Genomic DNA, 14,989 nt, shown 5'->3' on the forward strand with positions numbered 1-14,989 from the left:
GCCCTCTCTGTTTAGATTGCCATATTTCTAGGGGCAAGAATTGTCTCTGCCTTAATTAGCACAGTACAACTCCAGTGTGATTTCAACATAGACAAGGGTGTTCTCTGTTGTTGTCTGTCATGTGGAACAAGACAATAGATGATGACGATCCCAAAATACAGGCATTTGAGGTTCTAAATTAAGATCTGGCTACAATATTAAGAAGCTTGCAGGTGAAATACTGAGCCTATTTTCTTAATTCACCTGCTGCCACAAACCTTCCAACTGACAGCTCCAAGATGTCTAAAAAATCATGCCTCAAGTATCTCTGAGTAGAATGCAAGCCATGAAACAAACAAAAAATCAGGGAGGGCAATAACTTCCAGAACACCTCAACATAAACTACAGCAGAGCAGCTGTCTCTGTCAACTAACTAGTCTAACAAATTACTTAATTTGTGACTCCAATTTTATCTGATTCTTCTACTTACAGCCAGGCATTGTCTTCATTAATTACTTCCACTATTACACCTTTCTCCCTCACGTTTTTAGAATGGGAAATGTAAACAAGATCCTTACCACCCCATAGGCGACAGTATCTGAATACATTCTCATTTCTGGATACACACTGACAAGATACCATCTAAAGGTCTTGCACTGGAGCTTTTTCCTCAGGGCCTTCCTCTCAGAAATATCACCAATATCAATTCCGGAGTCCTGCACATAAAACAAAGGACAGAAAAAAGCAGAATAGACATCAGTGATACACTTCCATGTAAACTAATCATCCAGAGTCTCCCTCACTGCCAAGGTGATTATGACCTATGACAATTAGCAGCTTCTGGTTGCGAAGCGAGTCTGTTACCCCCACACACTCCATGAGTGCCCCAATTAAATGTGATTACAGGTCACCATGTCAGGGTCTCTTTCAAAGTCCACTTTGGTCAATGGGACCACTCCTGTAGACAACTTTAGTGGGTTTTAGATCTAGCTTCCAATGAGTATCACTGTTGTTCTCTAATTTTCTGGCCCTTCCAAACGCAAAAGTAATTGGCAGGAAGTAGCAAGTTGCCCTAGAAACAACCTTATTGCTGGCACCCCACTGCAGCCTAATCATTAGTATATGACACTTTCTGAACATTTCTGAAGTCAGGGTTTACTGCTTCACTGCAAAGAGCAGAAGCTCTGCTCACCTTTCTGAAATATCACTTATTAGATTTCTCTTGTAATGTAAGAAGAGAAGTTGCTATTTTTCTTAAATGCAATTGCAGAATATTCTCTCCCCTATTTTTTATTCTCCTTTACATTTCTGGCTAAACCCAATTTCTACTTATCATAAGGGCAGATCATAAAGTGTGAGTTTCGTAAAGTTCCTGTACATAAAAATCAATAATTTATTACTTTAAAATCATGCAGCGGACATTTTTAGAGAGGGATCTAAGTGCAAATCCATGGCTGCTATTTGACAGGAAGTAAAACGAGACATTTTGCTCCACACTGTGCTCTACCTCTTCTGCCTCAGAACAAAATGCAGGATAAATAAATTTTCATAAGGAAATCCTATAATCTACCTACTTAAACAACAGCATTTACTGGGCCATAAACGCCCCAAAGATTTTGTCAGCCACCAGATATGATTTCAAAATAACATTGGAAGCATTGAATTTTCTTAGTTGCACATCAAAAAGCTATCTTTATAAGTATCTAGGTTTCTGAGCTGCTGAAGCGACGACACTCCTTGCATCCCAAAGCACTGAATTAATGTTAATCTGGAACAAGTATTACTATTGAAGCTTTTTCTGATTAAAGTGAAGTTGACTTCCACATTAGTGAAGTATACTAAAAAGTAGGAAACTGAGGTCTGGCATAAACAAGCATAACTCAAGTTAATCCTTAAAAATTATGACTCCCCACCCCTCAAAGCCTACATCATTCATAAAACTTTATGTGGAGCTACTCCTTAAGCAATCAGTTTTTCCTCAGTTTTCTAGCAAGTGACTAGATAGAGGAACATGCTGTAGGGTGCTGTAAGACAACCAACTGATCCCATGGACAAATCCTGCTTATGCACTGCTCTGGTTGCACTTGTGCTTGCCAGGGTACCTACCACTTCTGTGAAGGAGAAGGAGGAGGCTAGCACACAGACATTCAACCTCCATCACTAACAAGGCTTCCTGGGATCAGATATTACACTGGTCCAGCACATCCTAACTCCTTTCTCATGCAACCCTGCAGGCACCAATGTTTTTTTCCCCACATTTTATTGTATAAGGTAAGAAAGAGCATCTGGGCCCTCAGTAATTGCATCCTACCACGCAGCTGGAGAAGGAAAATAGCTCACATGTAACACACTGGCTTTAGCACCAGTAACAACTCAGTGTGTTCCCAAAAGCTGAGAATATGATGGGAGGAAAAAACGAAAAAAACAAACCAAAAACATAGGGGAGGACACATGAAGAGCACAGCTCTTGCTTCTGGGACTTGAAAAATCTTTCCTTTGGGTTTTAAGTGCTTTTCTGGATCTATTTATCTAAGTGGTTACAATGCAGAAGTCACCATGGTATCAGAGATCCCCATTTGAAGCCCTCAGTACTTCAGAGCCACCCACAGAGATACCAAGAGGGCAGTCACAGCACACTGCCAAACTCCTTTGTATTATCATTAGCCCTCAAAGACTAAAACCTTTGGAAAAATCTGACTATGGGGCTTCTCAGAGATCTGGGAATTCTTCCATGGAAAAAAGAGGTCCTGTGGTTAACATTTTGGAATAACATATTTCATGAAAGTCCCAACTGTTATAACTGAATACATTTCTATTACCTACACAGTCCATTACCAATGCACTATTTCATCAGGTTCCAGATAGAGAATTACTCCTGTAGTTACCCACTTGTGTAACAGTATTTGGACATGCTATCTGTCTGTCCTCTCTGCATGTGTCTCACAATGATGTCTCGACATCTTTTTGCCTAAGCTGAAGCTAGGCTTGATTTGAAAATTCTCCCTCTCTGGTATTTCACCTTTAAATTAATCTTGAGGTAAGAAAGATGAAATGGAAATATTGCCACCCAGTCTGATATCTAAATTTGACCTAATTAATCTCTAGCCTTTCTCATCCATCATCTCTTTGCCCCCTTCCTACTGGAAGTCTGTTTTACAAGTGTCCCACAAGCTTTAAGTTCTTTTTTAGGTTACTTCTTTACACTGAATACTCCCTCTTTCTACTGATGTTTCTATACCAACCTGAGACTGCATTGCTCCTAACCTTTTGATGTATCAAAAGGAGGACTTCCACTAACGATGTAGGTTTTCTTGATATTGACTGATTCAATTACAGTGCTTGGGAGTTTAATTTTGTGTTGTATTTTCCTCTTTCTCTTAAAAGGCCAGAAGCCTTCCTTAAACATTTACTTGTTTCCTACTGTTCTACAATCAGTTCAGTACTCACAAAGTTTAGCATGGGAAAGCAAAAGGAAGTCTCGGGTCTTTGGAGCTCTTCCATTGATTCTTGGCACCAGGCCTCACACAATGGGCACAAAGATGCTTAGAACGGCTTCACATTACACAACTGATCTGGGATACTTGAGCACATCAGGCTGTCAGAACAAAACAGAGCCCCAACACCCTTCTAAGTCCTTCCCTATTTTCCAAATGGCAAAAGATGGAAGCTGGGTGAGCAACACTTGAACGTACCCAGCTCTGAGTCACAGACCCCATCTGACAGGAAAACCTTTTGATGGCCACAAAGGTGCCATACTGTCTCTGAATATCCTGTAGCAATTACTAGGTAATGAGTAGATTCAGGCTGTAGAGCCCTGTTACAACTGTGAAAACTAAGCTGTTTCCCAGTATATTTTAAATAAGTATGTGGGAGCATGTGTGTGTTTATTTGGTCTGCTACAGCAGTGAGAAATACAAATGAAGGGTCTTTGTGCTACAGGTTCTGTACATACACATAGCAATAAATTTCTCCCTACAACACAGGCATCTCATTACTTTGCAGAAGAGGCTACCGCTATTAAAAGCTGATTTAGTGCTTGCCATTTCCAGCTTTTAAGTCTGCACTACGGTTTGACAGCAGTAGCCTTTGTGAAGATGAAGAGAGAATATAATCTGCATTGCAATTTATTCAAACAGTTCAGTGCAATGATTAGTACATTCGTGGTGAGAAAATGACTGGAGATTGAAGTGGTAAGAAGACTTGCCATTCCTCTTCAAAACTATAAACAAAATCAGTTTTGGCAGTACAAGATCTAATGTACAAACACCTTGATACACACTGTGACCTGAAAAAATCAGTTAAATCCACAACTGCATTTATTTTTCCTTTGGTTAATAAGATCTATTTGTTTCCTTTGTTTAATAAATGAGTTTTAAAATTTATTATAACAGGCTTATTTTTTTCTGATCTATCAGCACAGTCAAGACTGTGTAATTATTACTTGTTTAATGGATATTTAACACTTATCTTTGTAGTCTTTATGAATTTGATTTCCAAATTGCATTCAAATCTCAACTTTGCACAAGATTAAGCACCACCACCATCATATCTGGATAAATATTATGTAAATACGTATATAATACCATATATCCTGGCTAGCAAAAGGAATTTCTAAGTTTTGCATTAATGCTATGTTTGCAAGCCAAAAATTGAAACTGGGTCCATGAATGAAGATCAACCAATTTTCAGGAAAATAACAATAAAAATTAGAAACCGAAATTTAAATCTATCAGGTTAATCACAAATAAGATTCATTGAAACTGTAAAATAAGTAACCCTATCTTCCAGTAATGTCTCTATTCTTGTATGCACTGCTGTGTGACTACTCAAAACAGAGACACTTAAAGGGTATAGGATTCTGTGAACATGGGACTAATTTCCAGAAAGGTCCTTTCCCTATACCAGATCATACAGGACTTTTTTCCTGGTGCTTTCATGGTACATTATGTGGCTGATTCTGCAACCTGAAAATAGGACAATGACTTCCCCACTTTGCCAAAATTATCTAGTTTTAACGATGAGAGATGAATGAAACTATTGAAAGCAGCTGAATCAACATCGGCATTCATATATCTAGCTGGTTTTTGGTTTCTAACCTTTTTTCCATATTAAACTAAAGGAGGAGATGTACAGCATTTTATTCTCAAACGAGAAATCACAGCAAAACCAGTTTCCCTAACAGTTGCAAAATCACTCAGATTTTGCAGAGATTTTTTTAAAGTAAAAATAAATTGCCCAAGTTAATTTATTAAGTCTATAATATTTACTTTTGCTGTAATTATGAGAACTGCACATTGTAACCTAAACCTCAAATACAACTACAGCCATGGTTTCCAACTTCTAGGTGGAAACAACCTATTCTACATGGATCCTGAATATTTTCCAGAATAGGTACAGCCACCTTTCTCAGAGCCCCATAGCTCTTAACAGTTCATAGATTAAATACCATTGACTACAGAAATGAAGAACAACTAAAATAAAATGTCAAACTGAACCCTCAGGCTAGCTATCTTTTCAATACGTTATCTTTTCAATACAATGGACAATCCATTGCTCATCTATGGAGAAGTCAGGACAAGCAGGCCAGAAGGGACTTGCAGCTAGTTCTGCAATATATCACGACATCCACCAGCCACCCTTACTCTGGATATGAAATTGCTCAAGAGCGATACACCCACACTTGAATGGATGGATGTTAACAACCCTTGCCCCTTGGAAGAACTCCCCTCACAAATCTGGCAGAATTATAGCTCTCTGTGATGGTAAATAAGTGACTCAAATTCAAAATAAGATGTGTAATATAGATACGATGCTTCTTTTTTCCACATTTCTGCAGCTATTAGATTAAAATCTCCTTGAAGTGAGGATGATGAACTTGACAATAAATTAATTTTTAAGAAACCTGAAGACAAATTGCTCTAGAGTAAGACACAGCTACATATGTATTTTTAAATATGTGTGTTATGTCTAAGCATATCTTATGCCTAAATATAAGACATAATTATATACATACATGCATACAAATAACAAAATCCTAGCAGAAAAATCAAAATCCAGAATAGGTACCAAACCCAAAAGGATCTAAAGCCAAAGCTTGCAAACACCGGTCTTTGTGACTCACCTCCTGGGGTATGTTCCATGCCATATAAACATGGCTCTTAAATTCATCCATCCAGACTTCAGCCACCCTTAATGCATTTCTCCGGACATGAGCAGTTAGATCTTCTGTGTATGGTTTATGTGCTCTTTCAATGTGGGCGATCCTAGAACAAGGCAGAACCTCAACACTTCCTCCACACTGCCACACCTAGGAGGAAAAAAGACATTCTGCCAGTGAGAGCTCCCTACACCACTGTTGTCCTTTAGTAAATTGAAATTATTTTATTTCTATGCTTGACATTGTTACTACTCAAGACTTATTTGACTATACAGAGGTTTTTTGCAGACAGTTGTGGGAGGAGAGAGTTATTACCTTGCCTTACCATGAATTTTTACTACTACTTAAACTACTTAAACTTACTACAGAATTATTACATTACCAGTAGCCTCTCATCACAATCTTTCTGGATCAATTTAGCTATTCTCAAGATCATTAATAAACTTATTTACAGGGCATCCAAAACAATAGCAACTGGATTCAAGTTTTAATGTCTTGCAGGCATTTCTCTAATATTGTGCACAGTCCATCTCAATGCATACACGCACTATCCAGAATCTCGAACTAGGCAGACTTACATGAAAGGGAAACTAAGCCAATTAACTTTTTAAGATCACTTAGGCTTTATGTTCTAGGAAGACTAGGAATATAAATGCATCTTATGCTTTGGTTTAAACATAGCTCAGAAAGGATCAGGTTACTTTCTTTTGAGAAGGAATGACAAAGACTGCCTAGCGAAAATATTCTATGAACAATTTCAACACAAACTGCTTTTATAAATTATAATACATTTATAATGTAGGTTACTGTACCTGTCCAAGTGTGTTTCATTTTTGCCCACTACTGCAGCTGAGCTAATGTTCATAATGTTAATTGTAAGTATTGCATTCATTTCTGATTTTCTCTCTTTCTGCTTTCAGTAAAAGAGAAAACCACTTTGGCAGCCTTAACAGTCAGTGAAGTACTTGGATTATATTACACAGAAGCTCTTTTTCTGTGTGTCTTATATTATGTAAACTTTCTAACAAGATCAAGGCAACCCATTCATAACGGTTGAGTGGATGCTGCTCAGGTGAAAACCCAGATGTACTCAAACTGTTTGATCCTGCTAAACAAGTACCTCAGTGTCCCAGAGGCAGGTGTACTCACTCAGAAGTGACAGTTTGCCTTACGATACTGCTAGCAGAGACTCCTGAGGCCTGGTATCCCATACCAAGAGAGCAAAAAAAAATGAGAGCAAGGGTGCTCATTCCTCATACAGCTCATCCAGGAGCCAGTATGTTCAGGTCTCCCTCCTAGTGGCCAGGGATGTGGGTTGGCAGAACATCCTGTTCTGGAGCTGATGTCAGACCCCTCAGGTCTGTTCATCCTATAGGCATATGCTGTACACTAAGGAGACACTGTTCAGTCATTCATTTTATATATTTAGACATCTGGCTTGAATACAGCATTTGGCAGCTCCTGAGACCAGCAAATGTGGCATGGATTCAGAATGTTTACAAAGCCTTTTCTGAACTGGTGCCTAATTGCATTCAGCATATGCTGGGAGAAGAGATAGAGCCTTGGTTTTCAGAGCTCTCTGGAAGATGAGCTATCTCATGAACCTACTGTATAGTCAAGAAGGAAGCTGAAAAGACTTCAGCATGCGTCTGTGTCCAGAACTTGGAAAACCGTAAGAGTAAATAAACATAACCATTACCAACATGAGGGCAAAACTGAGATGATCATAAATATTTAAAAATAAATGGGCAATTGACCTGGCACAAGAATAAATAATCTGGAAACAGCATTTGTGTCCTGCCTTTCTAAATATCATATAAAGTGGGCAATCCAGTTTAACAATCTAATAAAAATAACAGTTTGTCAAACATTTAATTCTAAATGGTTCAGCTACATAAAGATTAAACGTGACGTATCATCAGGCTTTGCTCACACAAGGCCTGCTTTCAATCCAAGCTATTTCTTAGTACAGCATTGATATCCAACTATAAATTGTTACAGAGTTACTCACTGTACACTGTTCAAATTAGTATCATAAAAGACAAGGAAGATGTAGAGATGATCATAACTTAGCTTAGGACAAGACAATTCACATATCGCATGCACTGCCTCCACCGCCTAGCCTTTGCTCATTTTAACTAGGGGTGGCCTCGATCCAAGTCCAACATGTGAACACCAAATCTTTGTGGGACTTTCAGAGTTAGGTCTGAATGCCATCTCAACAGCAAGCTGAGCCAAAAATCCACTGTCTATAATAAGCTAAATTTCCAAGTAAATTTCTAGGATCTGAAAATTTGAAGAGCGGACTCATCTATAATTTTAGTACTGCATCAGTAATCAGTAACATCTAATTTGACTTTATAATGAAGTCATATGTGTTTTCAAAAAACATCCTGAGATGACAAAGTCTTTAATATAGTCTGTAAATAAGAGTTACCTGCTACCTGAATAAACACCAATTAATCAAATCTGGTGGCCACTCCTTTCTCTCAGACACTGTCAGTCTTTGTTCTATTTCCAAAAACTAATTAATTATTCTGCAAGAACCACGGATTCATTTAAAAACCTAACGCTATGAAGGAGCTGTCAATACAGATGCAAGTGGGTTGTATTAAACAGCTTCAAAAATGAATCCTCTTATTTCAAAGGAAAAATCTCCTGCAACCATGAAAATGTGATTAGCGTGCAGCAAAACTGGACTAGAGTTATATGCTAATAGTTTCCATATATCAAGATTAATAGAAGTCCTTTAATTAATGAATTTTTAAAGAGGAAGGCATGAGAAGCATATGTGATCTGAAGGTATGGGAATCATAAGTTACAGTGTGTGCAGAGCTTGAAGTTACAGCACTAAACAAATAGCACTACCCTAGATGATGGCTACAAACCCTTGCAGTGCCCTCACAGAGTGAAAGCAGATGCAAAACTTTATAAGGACAGAAAGCACAATCCTGGTTTGCTCAGATGGTCACATCTATAACAAGCCATAGTACCTTTCCCTCGCACAAGTGTTCTTTGTCCATGGGATTACAGAATGGTAAGAAAGTGCTTTTCTCCAAACATTTCATTGCAGTTAGGGAGAGACCAGTTCCAAAGAAATAAAATGTAGGGAGGTATTAAAGTGGGATTTTTCAAACGGCATGAAACTCTCCTGGAATCTCAAGGGATTCTGGATTCCCAACTCCCCCAAACACAAGCAAAATCTGCATCCAAAGAATTAAGGGCTTTGCTAGTCATACACTAAATATTAAATCCTACAGTGAACAGGATATATGAATACTAAACAACATAACCCAATTAGCTGACTGCAACAGAAAGTGTTAGGTTTTTTTCATACTTCCCTGATTATGTTTGAAATAAGGGAATTTCTTGCAGCTAGGTCAAGAACACCCATCCATTCTTTCTTTTTTTCCTTAGACCAATTGTCCACTTGAATCTGAGCACTCCTCGCTCACCCCATCTCCTTTACTTATGTAAACAAATCCATGGTACTCAAACCATTGTGCTGGAGCCACTGCGGATAGACATCTTGAAAAGGTATAAATCTCACATCAAAAGTGCATAGGAAAGGCTCATTAATTACTCTGAACCAGAACCTTTTGGTCAAAGACAATTTTTAGGGTTTTTTAGTTACTATTTTAATATTTAAAAGTGTATTTTCTTAAAGACTGAGCTTAGAGGGAAATTGTGAAACCTTTTAGTGGTCTGTTCTTTATCTAATAAAAGTCCTGTAAACAAGAGATTGCCTTTATAGTTAAGAAATAGGAATAGAAACTGAGGGGTCAGTTCCTCACAACTTCATGTTTCCCCTGTGAACCTCACAGCTATTTTTTGCTGTCAATAGTAATCTTTATTCAGGTTTCATCCACACTGAATAGCACCTTTCTAGTTCTCCAGCAGTGTTATTTTATGTGATGGCTATACATAAATACAAAGGTTTCAAAACCAGTGAAGCTTTTCCAAATCATCACCCATGACTTTAGTAGGACGTCTAGAGCTAAAAGAGCTTCAAAGACTTTTTTTTTAACCACATAGAATGGTTTGAACTAAAATATTATATCTCTGAGCATACTGTCGCTGCAATCAATAATACTTAATGAGAAACCCACTCGTACAAATTGCAAGGAAGAAACTTGGTGAATTTTCTAAACTACGGTTAAAAGGAAATATAGCACCTTTTCCTGTTGCCCATGAAGATGGTTTTATTGTAGCAAGAGGTGGAAGTTGCTAGCAATAGTCTCAATTTCCTGCCTAATCCCTAAACATACATATACACTTGTCAATTACAACATATGCTTCCATCATTACGATACAATGAATAGTAATTCACATTTCATTCTGTAAAAGCATCAATTGGAAAACTGTACCATTGGGTCTCAGGCTTTGCTTTAAGGCAAAGACCTTAGAAAGCCTTCAAGTCTGAGGGACTGTGTATCTTTAGGAGTACTTAATATGATTGCTTGAGCCCCAGCAATGCAGAAAGTTTGCTTTTCTTTGGAGGAATTTCTTGACGTTCTGGTCCTGCTGCTTCACTTTGCAAAAACCGTCTTTTACTAAAAGAACACACCAACTGGAGTTTCTGTTCCAAAGAGCTCTCTGAATCCACTTCGGTGTGTTGTCTGTGCTCCCTTCCAAGAGTACCTTAAAAGGGCTCTTTATTCCTGAATTTACTGAGGAGGTTCATATATTTGGCATAGCCCAAGAAGGGCTTAGAGGACTTCCTCCTTTTGAAAGGGTTCCTTCATCACTAGTAAAAGGTAGTAATATTCCATAAGAAAATTCAAGCTGTAAAGGGACAGTAGTAGTGCCAAGGCAACTTCTGACATTTACAAAGCTGAAAGCCTAAGCAAAGCCTATGACCTAAACTAAGCAAAACAAGTGAGAGATGGTAGGAACATCAAATGAATATAGAGAATCTACCTGGAAAAAAAAAAAAAGGGTGGAGGGCATCTTTTTCTCGTTTAAATCTTCAGTTGTATGACTTATATAGGGCATTTGTCCAAGCTTTAAGCACTTCTTACTGTTAATTTACTGAAGGTACATTTGCACGTACGCTATAATTGTGGCCCTACTTCTATGTGAATATATGTTCACCAAGGTTCAATTAGCTCCACAGAGCAGATAGAAAACATGTTCTTCATATTGGAAGGTCCAGGAAAGCAGAGGACATGTAAAACTGCAGTGAGAACACAGGTGGTGGCACAACAGATCAGATGCAACTTCCACTCTGGTAAACGAGGAAAGGACCAAAGTACTGGGCAGTCCAGTGGGATGGCACAAGTGGGGCAGCTACAAAAGCACCAATGCACCAAATGCCTTCCTTAGGCATTTTGCAAAGACGTAAGACCTAATACTGCTATGCTATCAACCCTCACACATTCCTACCACAACGAGGGCAGCAGTGACAGCATTTGCACAGCCTTCGGTGTGCAGCAAAGAGGGGTGACTCACACATCCTTATAAACGTCTACATCAATCTGGTCATAGTTTTTTTAGAGCAAATTCCATTCACATCTGGAAAATCTATTTCAGTAGACAAAGGGTCTATTTAGTTTTATTTCTATTTAGTTTTATCTTTAAATCCACATCCTTTAGTAAATCCTTTTCAATCGCATTTAAACATATTTGAATTTGCATATTTAATCAAAACAATTACAATTCTGAAGCTGATCCCTCTCTTGAATATTTATTTTATACTTTATTATAAAATAACACTTCTTCATTAGAAGTGTTTCTTTTTATCTCTTTAATCACTGAGTGTTCTTTCCATGTTGTGGAACCTTAATCTAATAAAAAAATAAACCCTACATGGTGCTGAGCTGTTTACGAGCATGTACTGCATTCATTAAATTTACACATACCATGCAGTTTCTCCAAGAACTGACATGACCTTGTTTGAAACTACCATTTCACTTGGACTGCAAACAAAACTTTTTAATAATTAAGTGATATCTCAAATATCTGAAGCAATTTCTAGCTTCTGTGAAGTCTGAAAATGAAAAAATTAGAAGAACTCATTAAAGATGCCCTGAAGATTTTTAAAAAAAAAAGTCAGTGTGAATTAATTACTACTCTGGATGCAAACAAATAGTCACCAATATCTTTAAATATATTTTGGGGAGCAATTTAATGCAAAAAATATTTGCGAATCTTGCTAATGTTTGTCAGTACTAATAATAATTTATTGATAACCAATAATGAGCTTGGTGCTTTACAGGCAAATATGAATAAACTATTTTTACTCAATACCATGAGCTAAGTCTCTGATCATTTTGGGTCTGCTTTTTAATTTTGGTATCTTGACAGGTGACTGCAAAAGGGACAGGGAGAATGGTCAGATACAAAGATCACAGAAATCAACGTTCATGTTTCCAGCAGCAACCAGTGGGTTTTGAATTGCACCCTGAAAGTTTCTGGACTGTCAGGTACACGTGGGTACCTGTCTCTGTAAACCCAGAAACTATACTCACTGGATGAAATACGTTAATCTGTATTTAGGTCATATCTCCACTGAAGTCAGATAATCTTCACAAAATAACTGCAGTAGTGACAATAAATACTGATGAATTTGGGTAACTTCCCAAATTTAGCAAGAAACCATGCACAGCTTTGCTTATTCCACTGGTCTCAAACAGCTTCCTCTCATTGAAGAAGCCTGCCCAAACAGTAGAATTAAACACAGAACCCTGGCCTGAGTCACATAAACTCAGGATGAGAAAAATCAGAATATAGGAGGACAGGAAGAGAAAGAAAATACACTGCTTACTGAAGGTATGATTCTGGATTACTCCCTGTTTCTAGATGCTGAATGGGCTGGAAAAGAGAATCTCATCATCGGCATGTACCCCTGCAGAGTGGGAAATGAGGGTGTAACTTAATTTCAAGAGGTGACTGCCTATTGTCACAGCTAAGAACAGAGAGAAATCAAAGACCAAAGGGAGGGATTTTTAAAATTACTTTATCTGTTTTACTGAGCCCTGTGAGGTTTTTGAAGACTATTCTATGTCTCTTCATCAGACAAGCTCATCATACTTACCTATTTGTGTGCAAAAATAGCTTTTTTTCCATAACCAAGCTGAAAATCTTAATGTGAAACTGTAAGCAACCTACAAAAACACAGCCCCACAATCTAAAAGACTTTTTAAAAGGAAATAAAAGGCTTTAACATAACTAGAGCTGCTCTCAATTTTTGAAATGTAAATTATCCCTTAAATCTCACTTTTGAAGTCATCATTAGTTGCCTCATAGGCCTCATTTTACATTAATTGTGCCTTTATAAAACACTCTCATTGAAAAAGTAATACATGCAAAGATTCTCCCCATATTAAATTGTCAGTAGTTTTCTTCCTCTTTTAGCTAATCGCCTCATTATGTATTTTTTTTAATTGTGGTTGGTTTTTTTTTGGGGGGGGGGGATTAATTTTGCACATATCTTCATGAGCTGTGAAACTTTTACAGTGCATTGTTAAACTATGTATGTTGTGTTGCTGGTTTACGATTGCAGGAACTACTCTATGCCTTGTGTTACTAGGAGATAACATGCTTCAAGGGTCACTGACGGCATATGGCTTCATTCAGTTCTTTTTAAACGTGTCTATCTCATTGCTAGGCACAGCAAATAACTGACACATAAATCACTTTATTGCCAACTTTAAGTCATGAACAGGAAGCAAAAGAAATAACTTTCCATCTTAAAAGGCAAAAAAGCAGCAAACTGAATAACCGTATCACCACTTCTTTAGTATTCATGGAGCAACTTATGGCACTGCCTGTCTTTTATGTTTTTACATTTCTGTCCCTTACCACAGCTGTACTTAGCTTGATCAGTCTTGTTGATCTTGCACTAATCCTCAAGACTTGATCAGTATCAGAATACCAAGCTAAGAATGGAATGGAATGGAACAGTTTTCAGTTGGAAGGGACCTACCACGATCATCTAGCCCAAATGCCTGACCAACTCAGGGCTGACCAAAAGTTCAAGCACGTTATTAAGGCCATTGTCCAAATGCCTCTTAAACACTGACAGGTTTGGGGCATCAACCACCTCTCTAGGAAGCCTGTTCCACTGTTTGACCACCCTCTCGGTAAGGAAATGCTTCCTCATGCCCAGTCTAAACCTCCCCTGGCACAGCTTTGAGCCATTCCCACGCTTCATATCACTGGATACCAGGGAGAAGAGATCAGCACCTCTCTCTCCACGTCCCCTCCTCAGGAAGCTGTAGAGAGCAAGTCCTTAGCCACTCCCCACAGGACATTCCTCCCAGCCCTTCCACCAGCTTTGTTGCCCTCCTCTGGATGCATTCAACAACCTTAACATGCTTCTTAAACTGTGGGGCCCAGAACTGCACACAGTACGCAAGGTGAGACTGCACCAGCACTGAATACAGCAGGATAATCACCTCTTTTGACCAGCTGGTTATGCTGTGTTTGATGCACCCCAGGACACGGTTTGCCCTCTTGGCCACCAGGGCACCCGCTGACTCATACTGAGCCTGCTGGTGACCAGCACCCCCAGATCCCTTTCTGCAGGGCTGCTCTCCAGCCACTCCTCTACCAACTTATATTTGTGCTTGGCATTATTCCATCCCAGCTGCAGAATCCGGCATTTGGACTTGTTAAATTTCACCCCATTAATCATTGCCCAATGCTCCAATCTATCTAGATCCTTCTGCAAGGTAACTTGTCCTTCAAGAGAGTCAACAGCACCTCCCAGTTTGGTATCATCAGCAAACTTGCTAACGGTGCATTCATCTCCTCCATCCAGATCGCTAACTGATAAATATATTGAACATGACTGGCCCTCGAACTGAACCCTGAGGAACCCCACTGGAGACTAGTCACTGGCCAGACATA

The 14,989-nt window shown here is 38.6% G+C and overlaps 1 protein-coding gene across 9 annotated transcripts in view; it reads right to left on the reverse strand.

The window, feature by feature from the left end:
• GALNT18 (polypeptide N-acetylgalactosaminyltransferase 18) overlaps positions 1-14,989 on the reverse strand; it is a 342,335-nt gene that overhangs the window by 53,141 nt on the left and 274,205 nt on the right. For all 9 annotated transcript variants that reach the window (XM_075094838.1, XM_075094835.1, XM_075094837.1 and 6 more), the window contains exons 8-9: positions 6,101-6,286; positions 558-695 (exon numbers count right to left, since the gene is read on the reverse strand). In XM_075094838.1, the coding sequence (XP_074950939.1) occupies positions 558-695; positions 6,101-6,286 (324 nt within the window). The remainder of the gene's footprint in view (positions 1-557; positions 696-6,100; positions 6,287-14,989) is intronic.

The sequence above is a fragment of the Phalacrocorax aristotelis genome, chromosome 5, assembly GCF_949628215.1.
Source record: "Phalacrocorax aristotelis chromosome 5, bGulAri2.1, whole genome shotgun sequence".
NCBI lineage: Eukaryota > Metazoa > Chordata > Aves > Suliformes > Phalacrocoracidae > Phalacrocorax > Phalacrocorax aristotelis.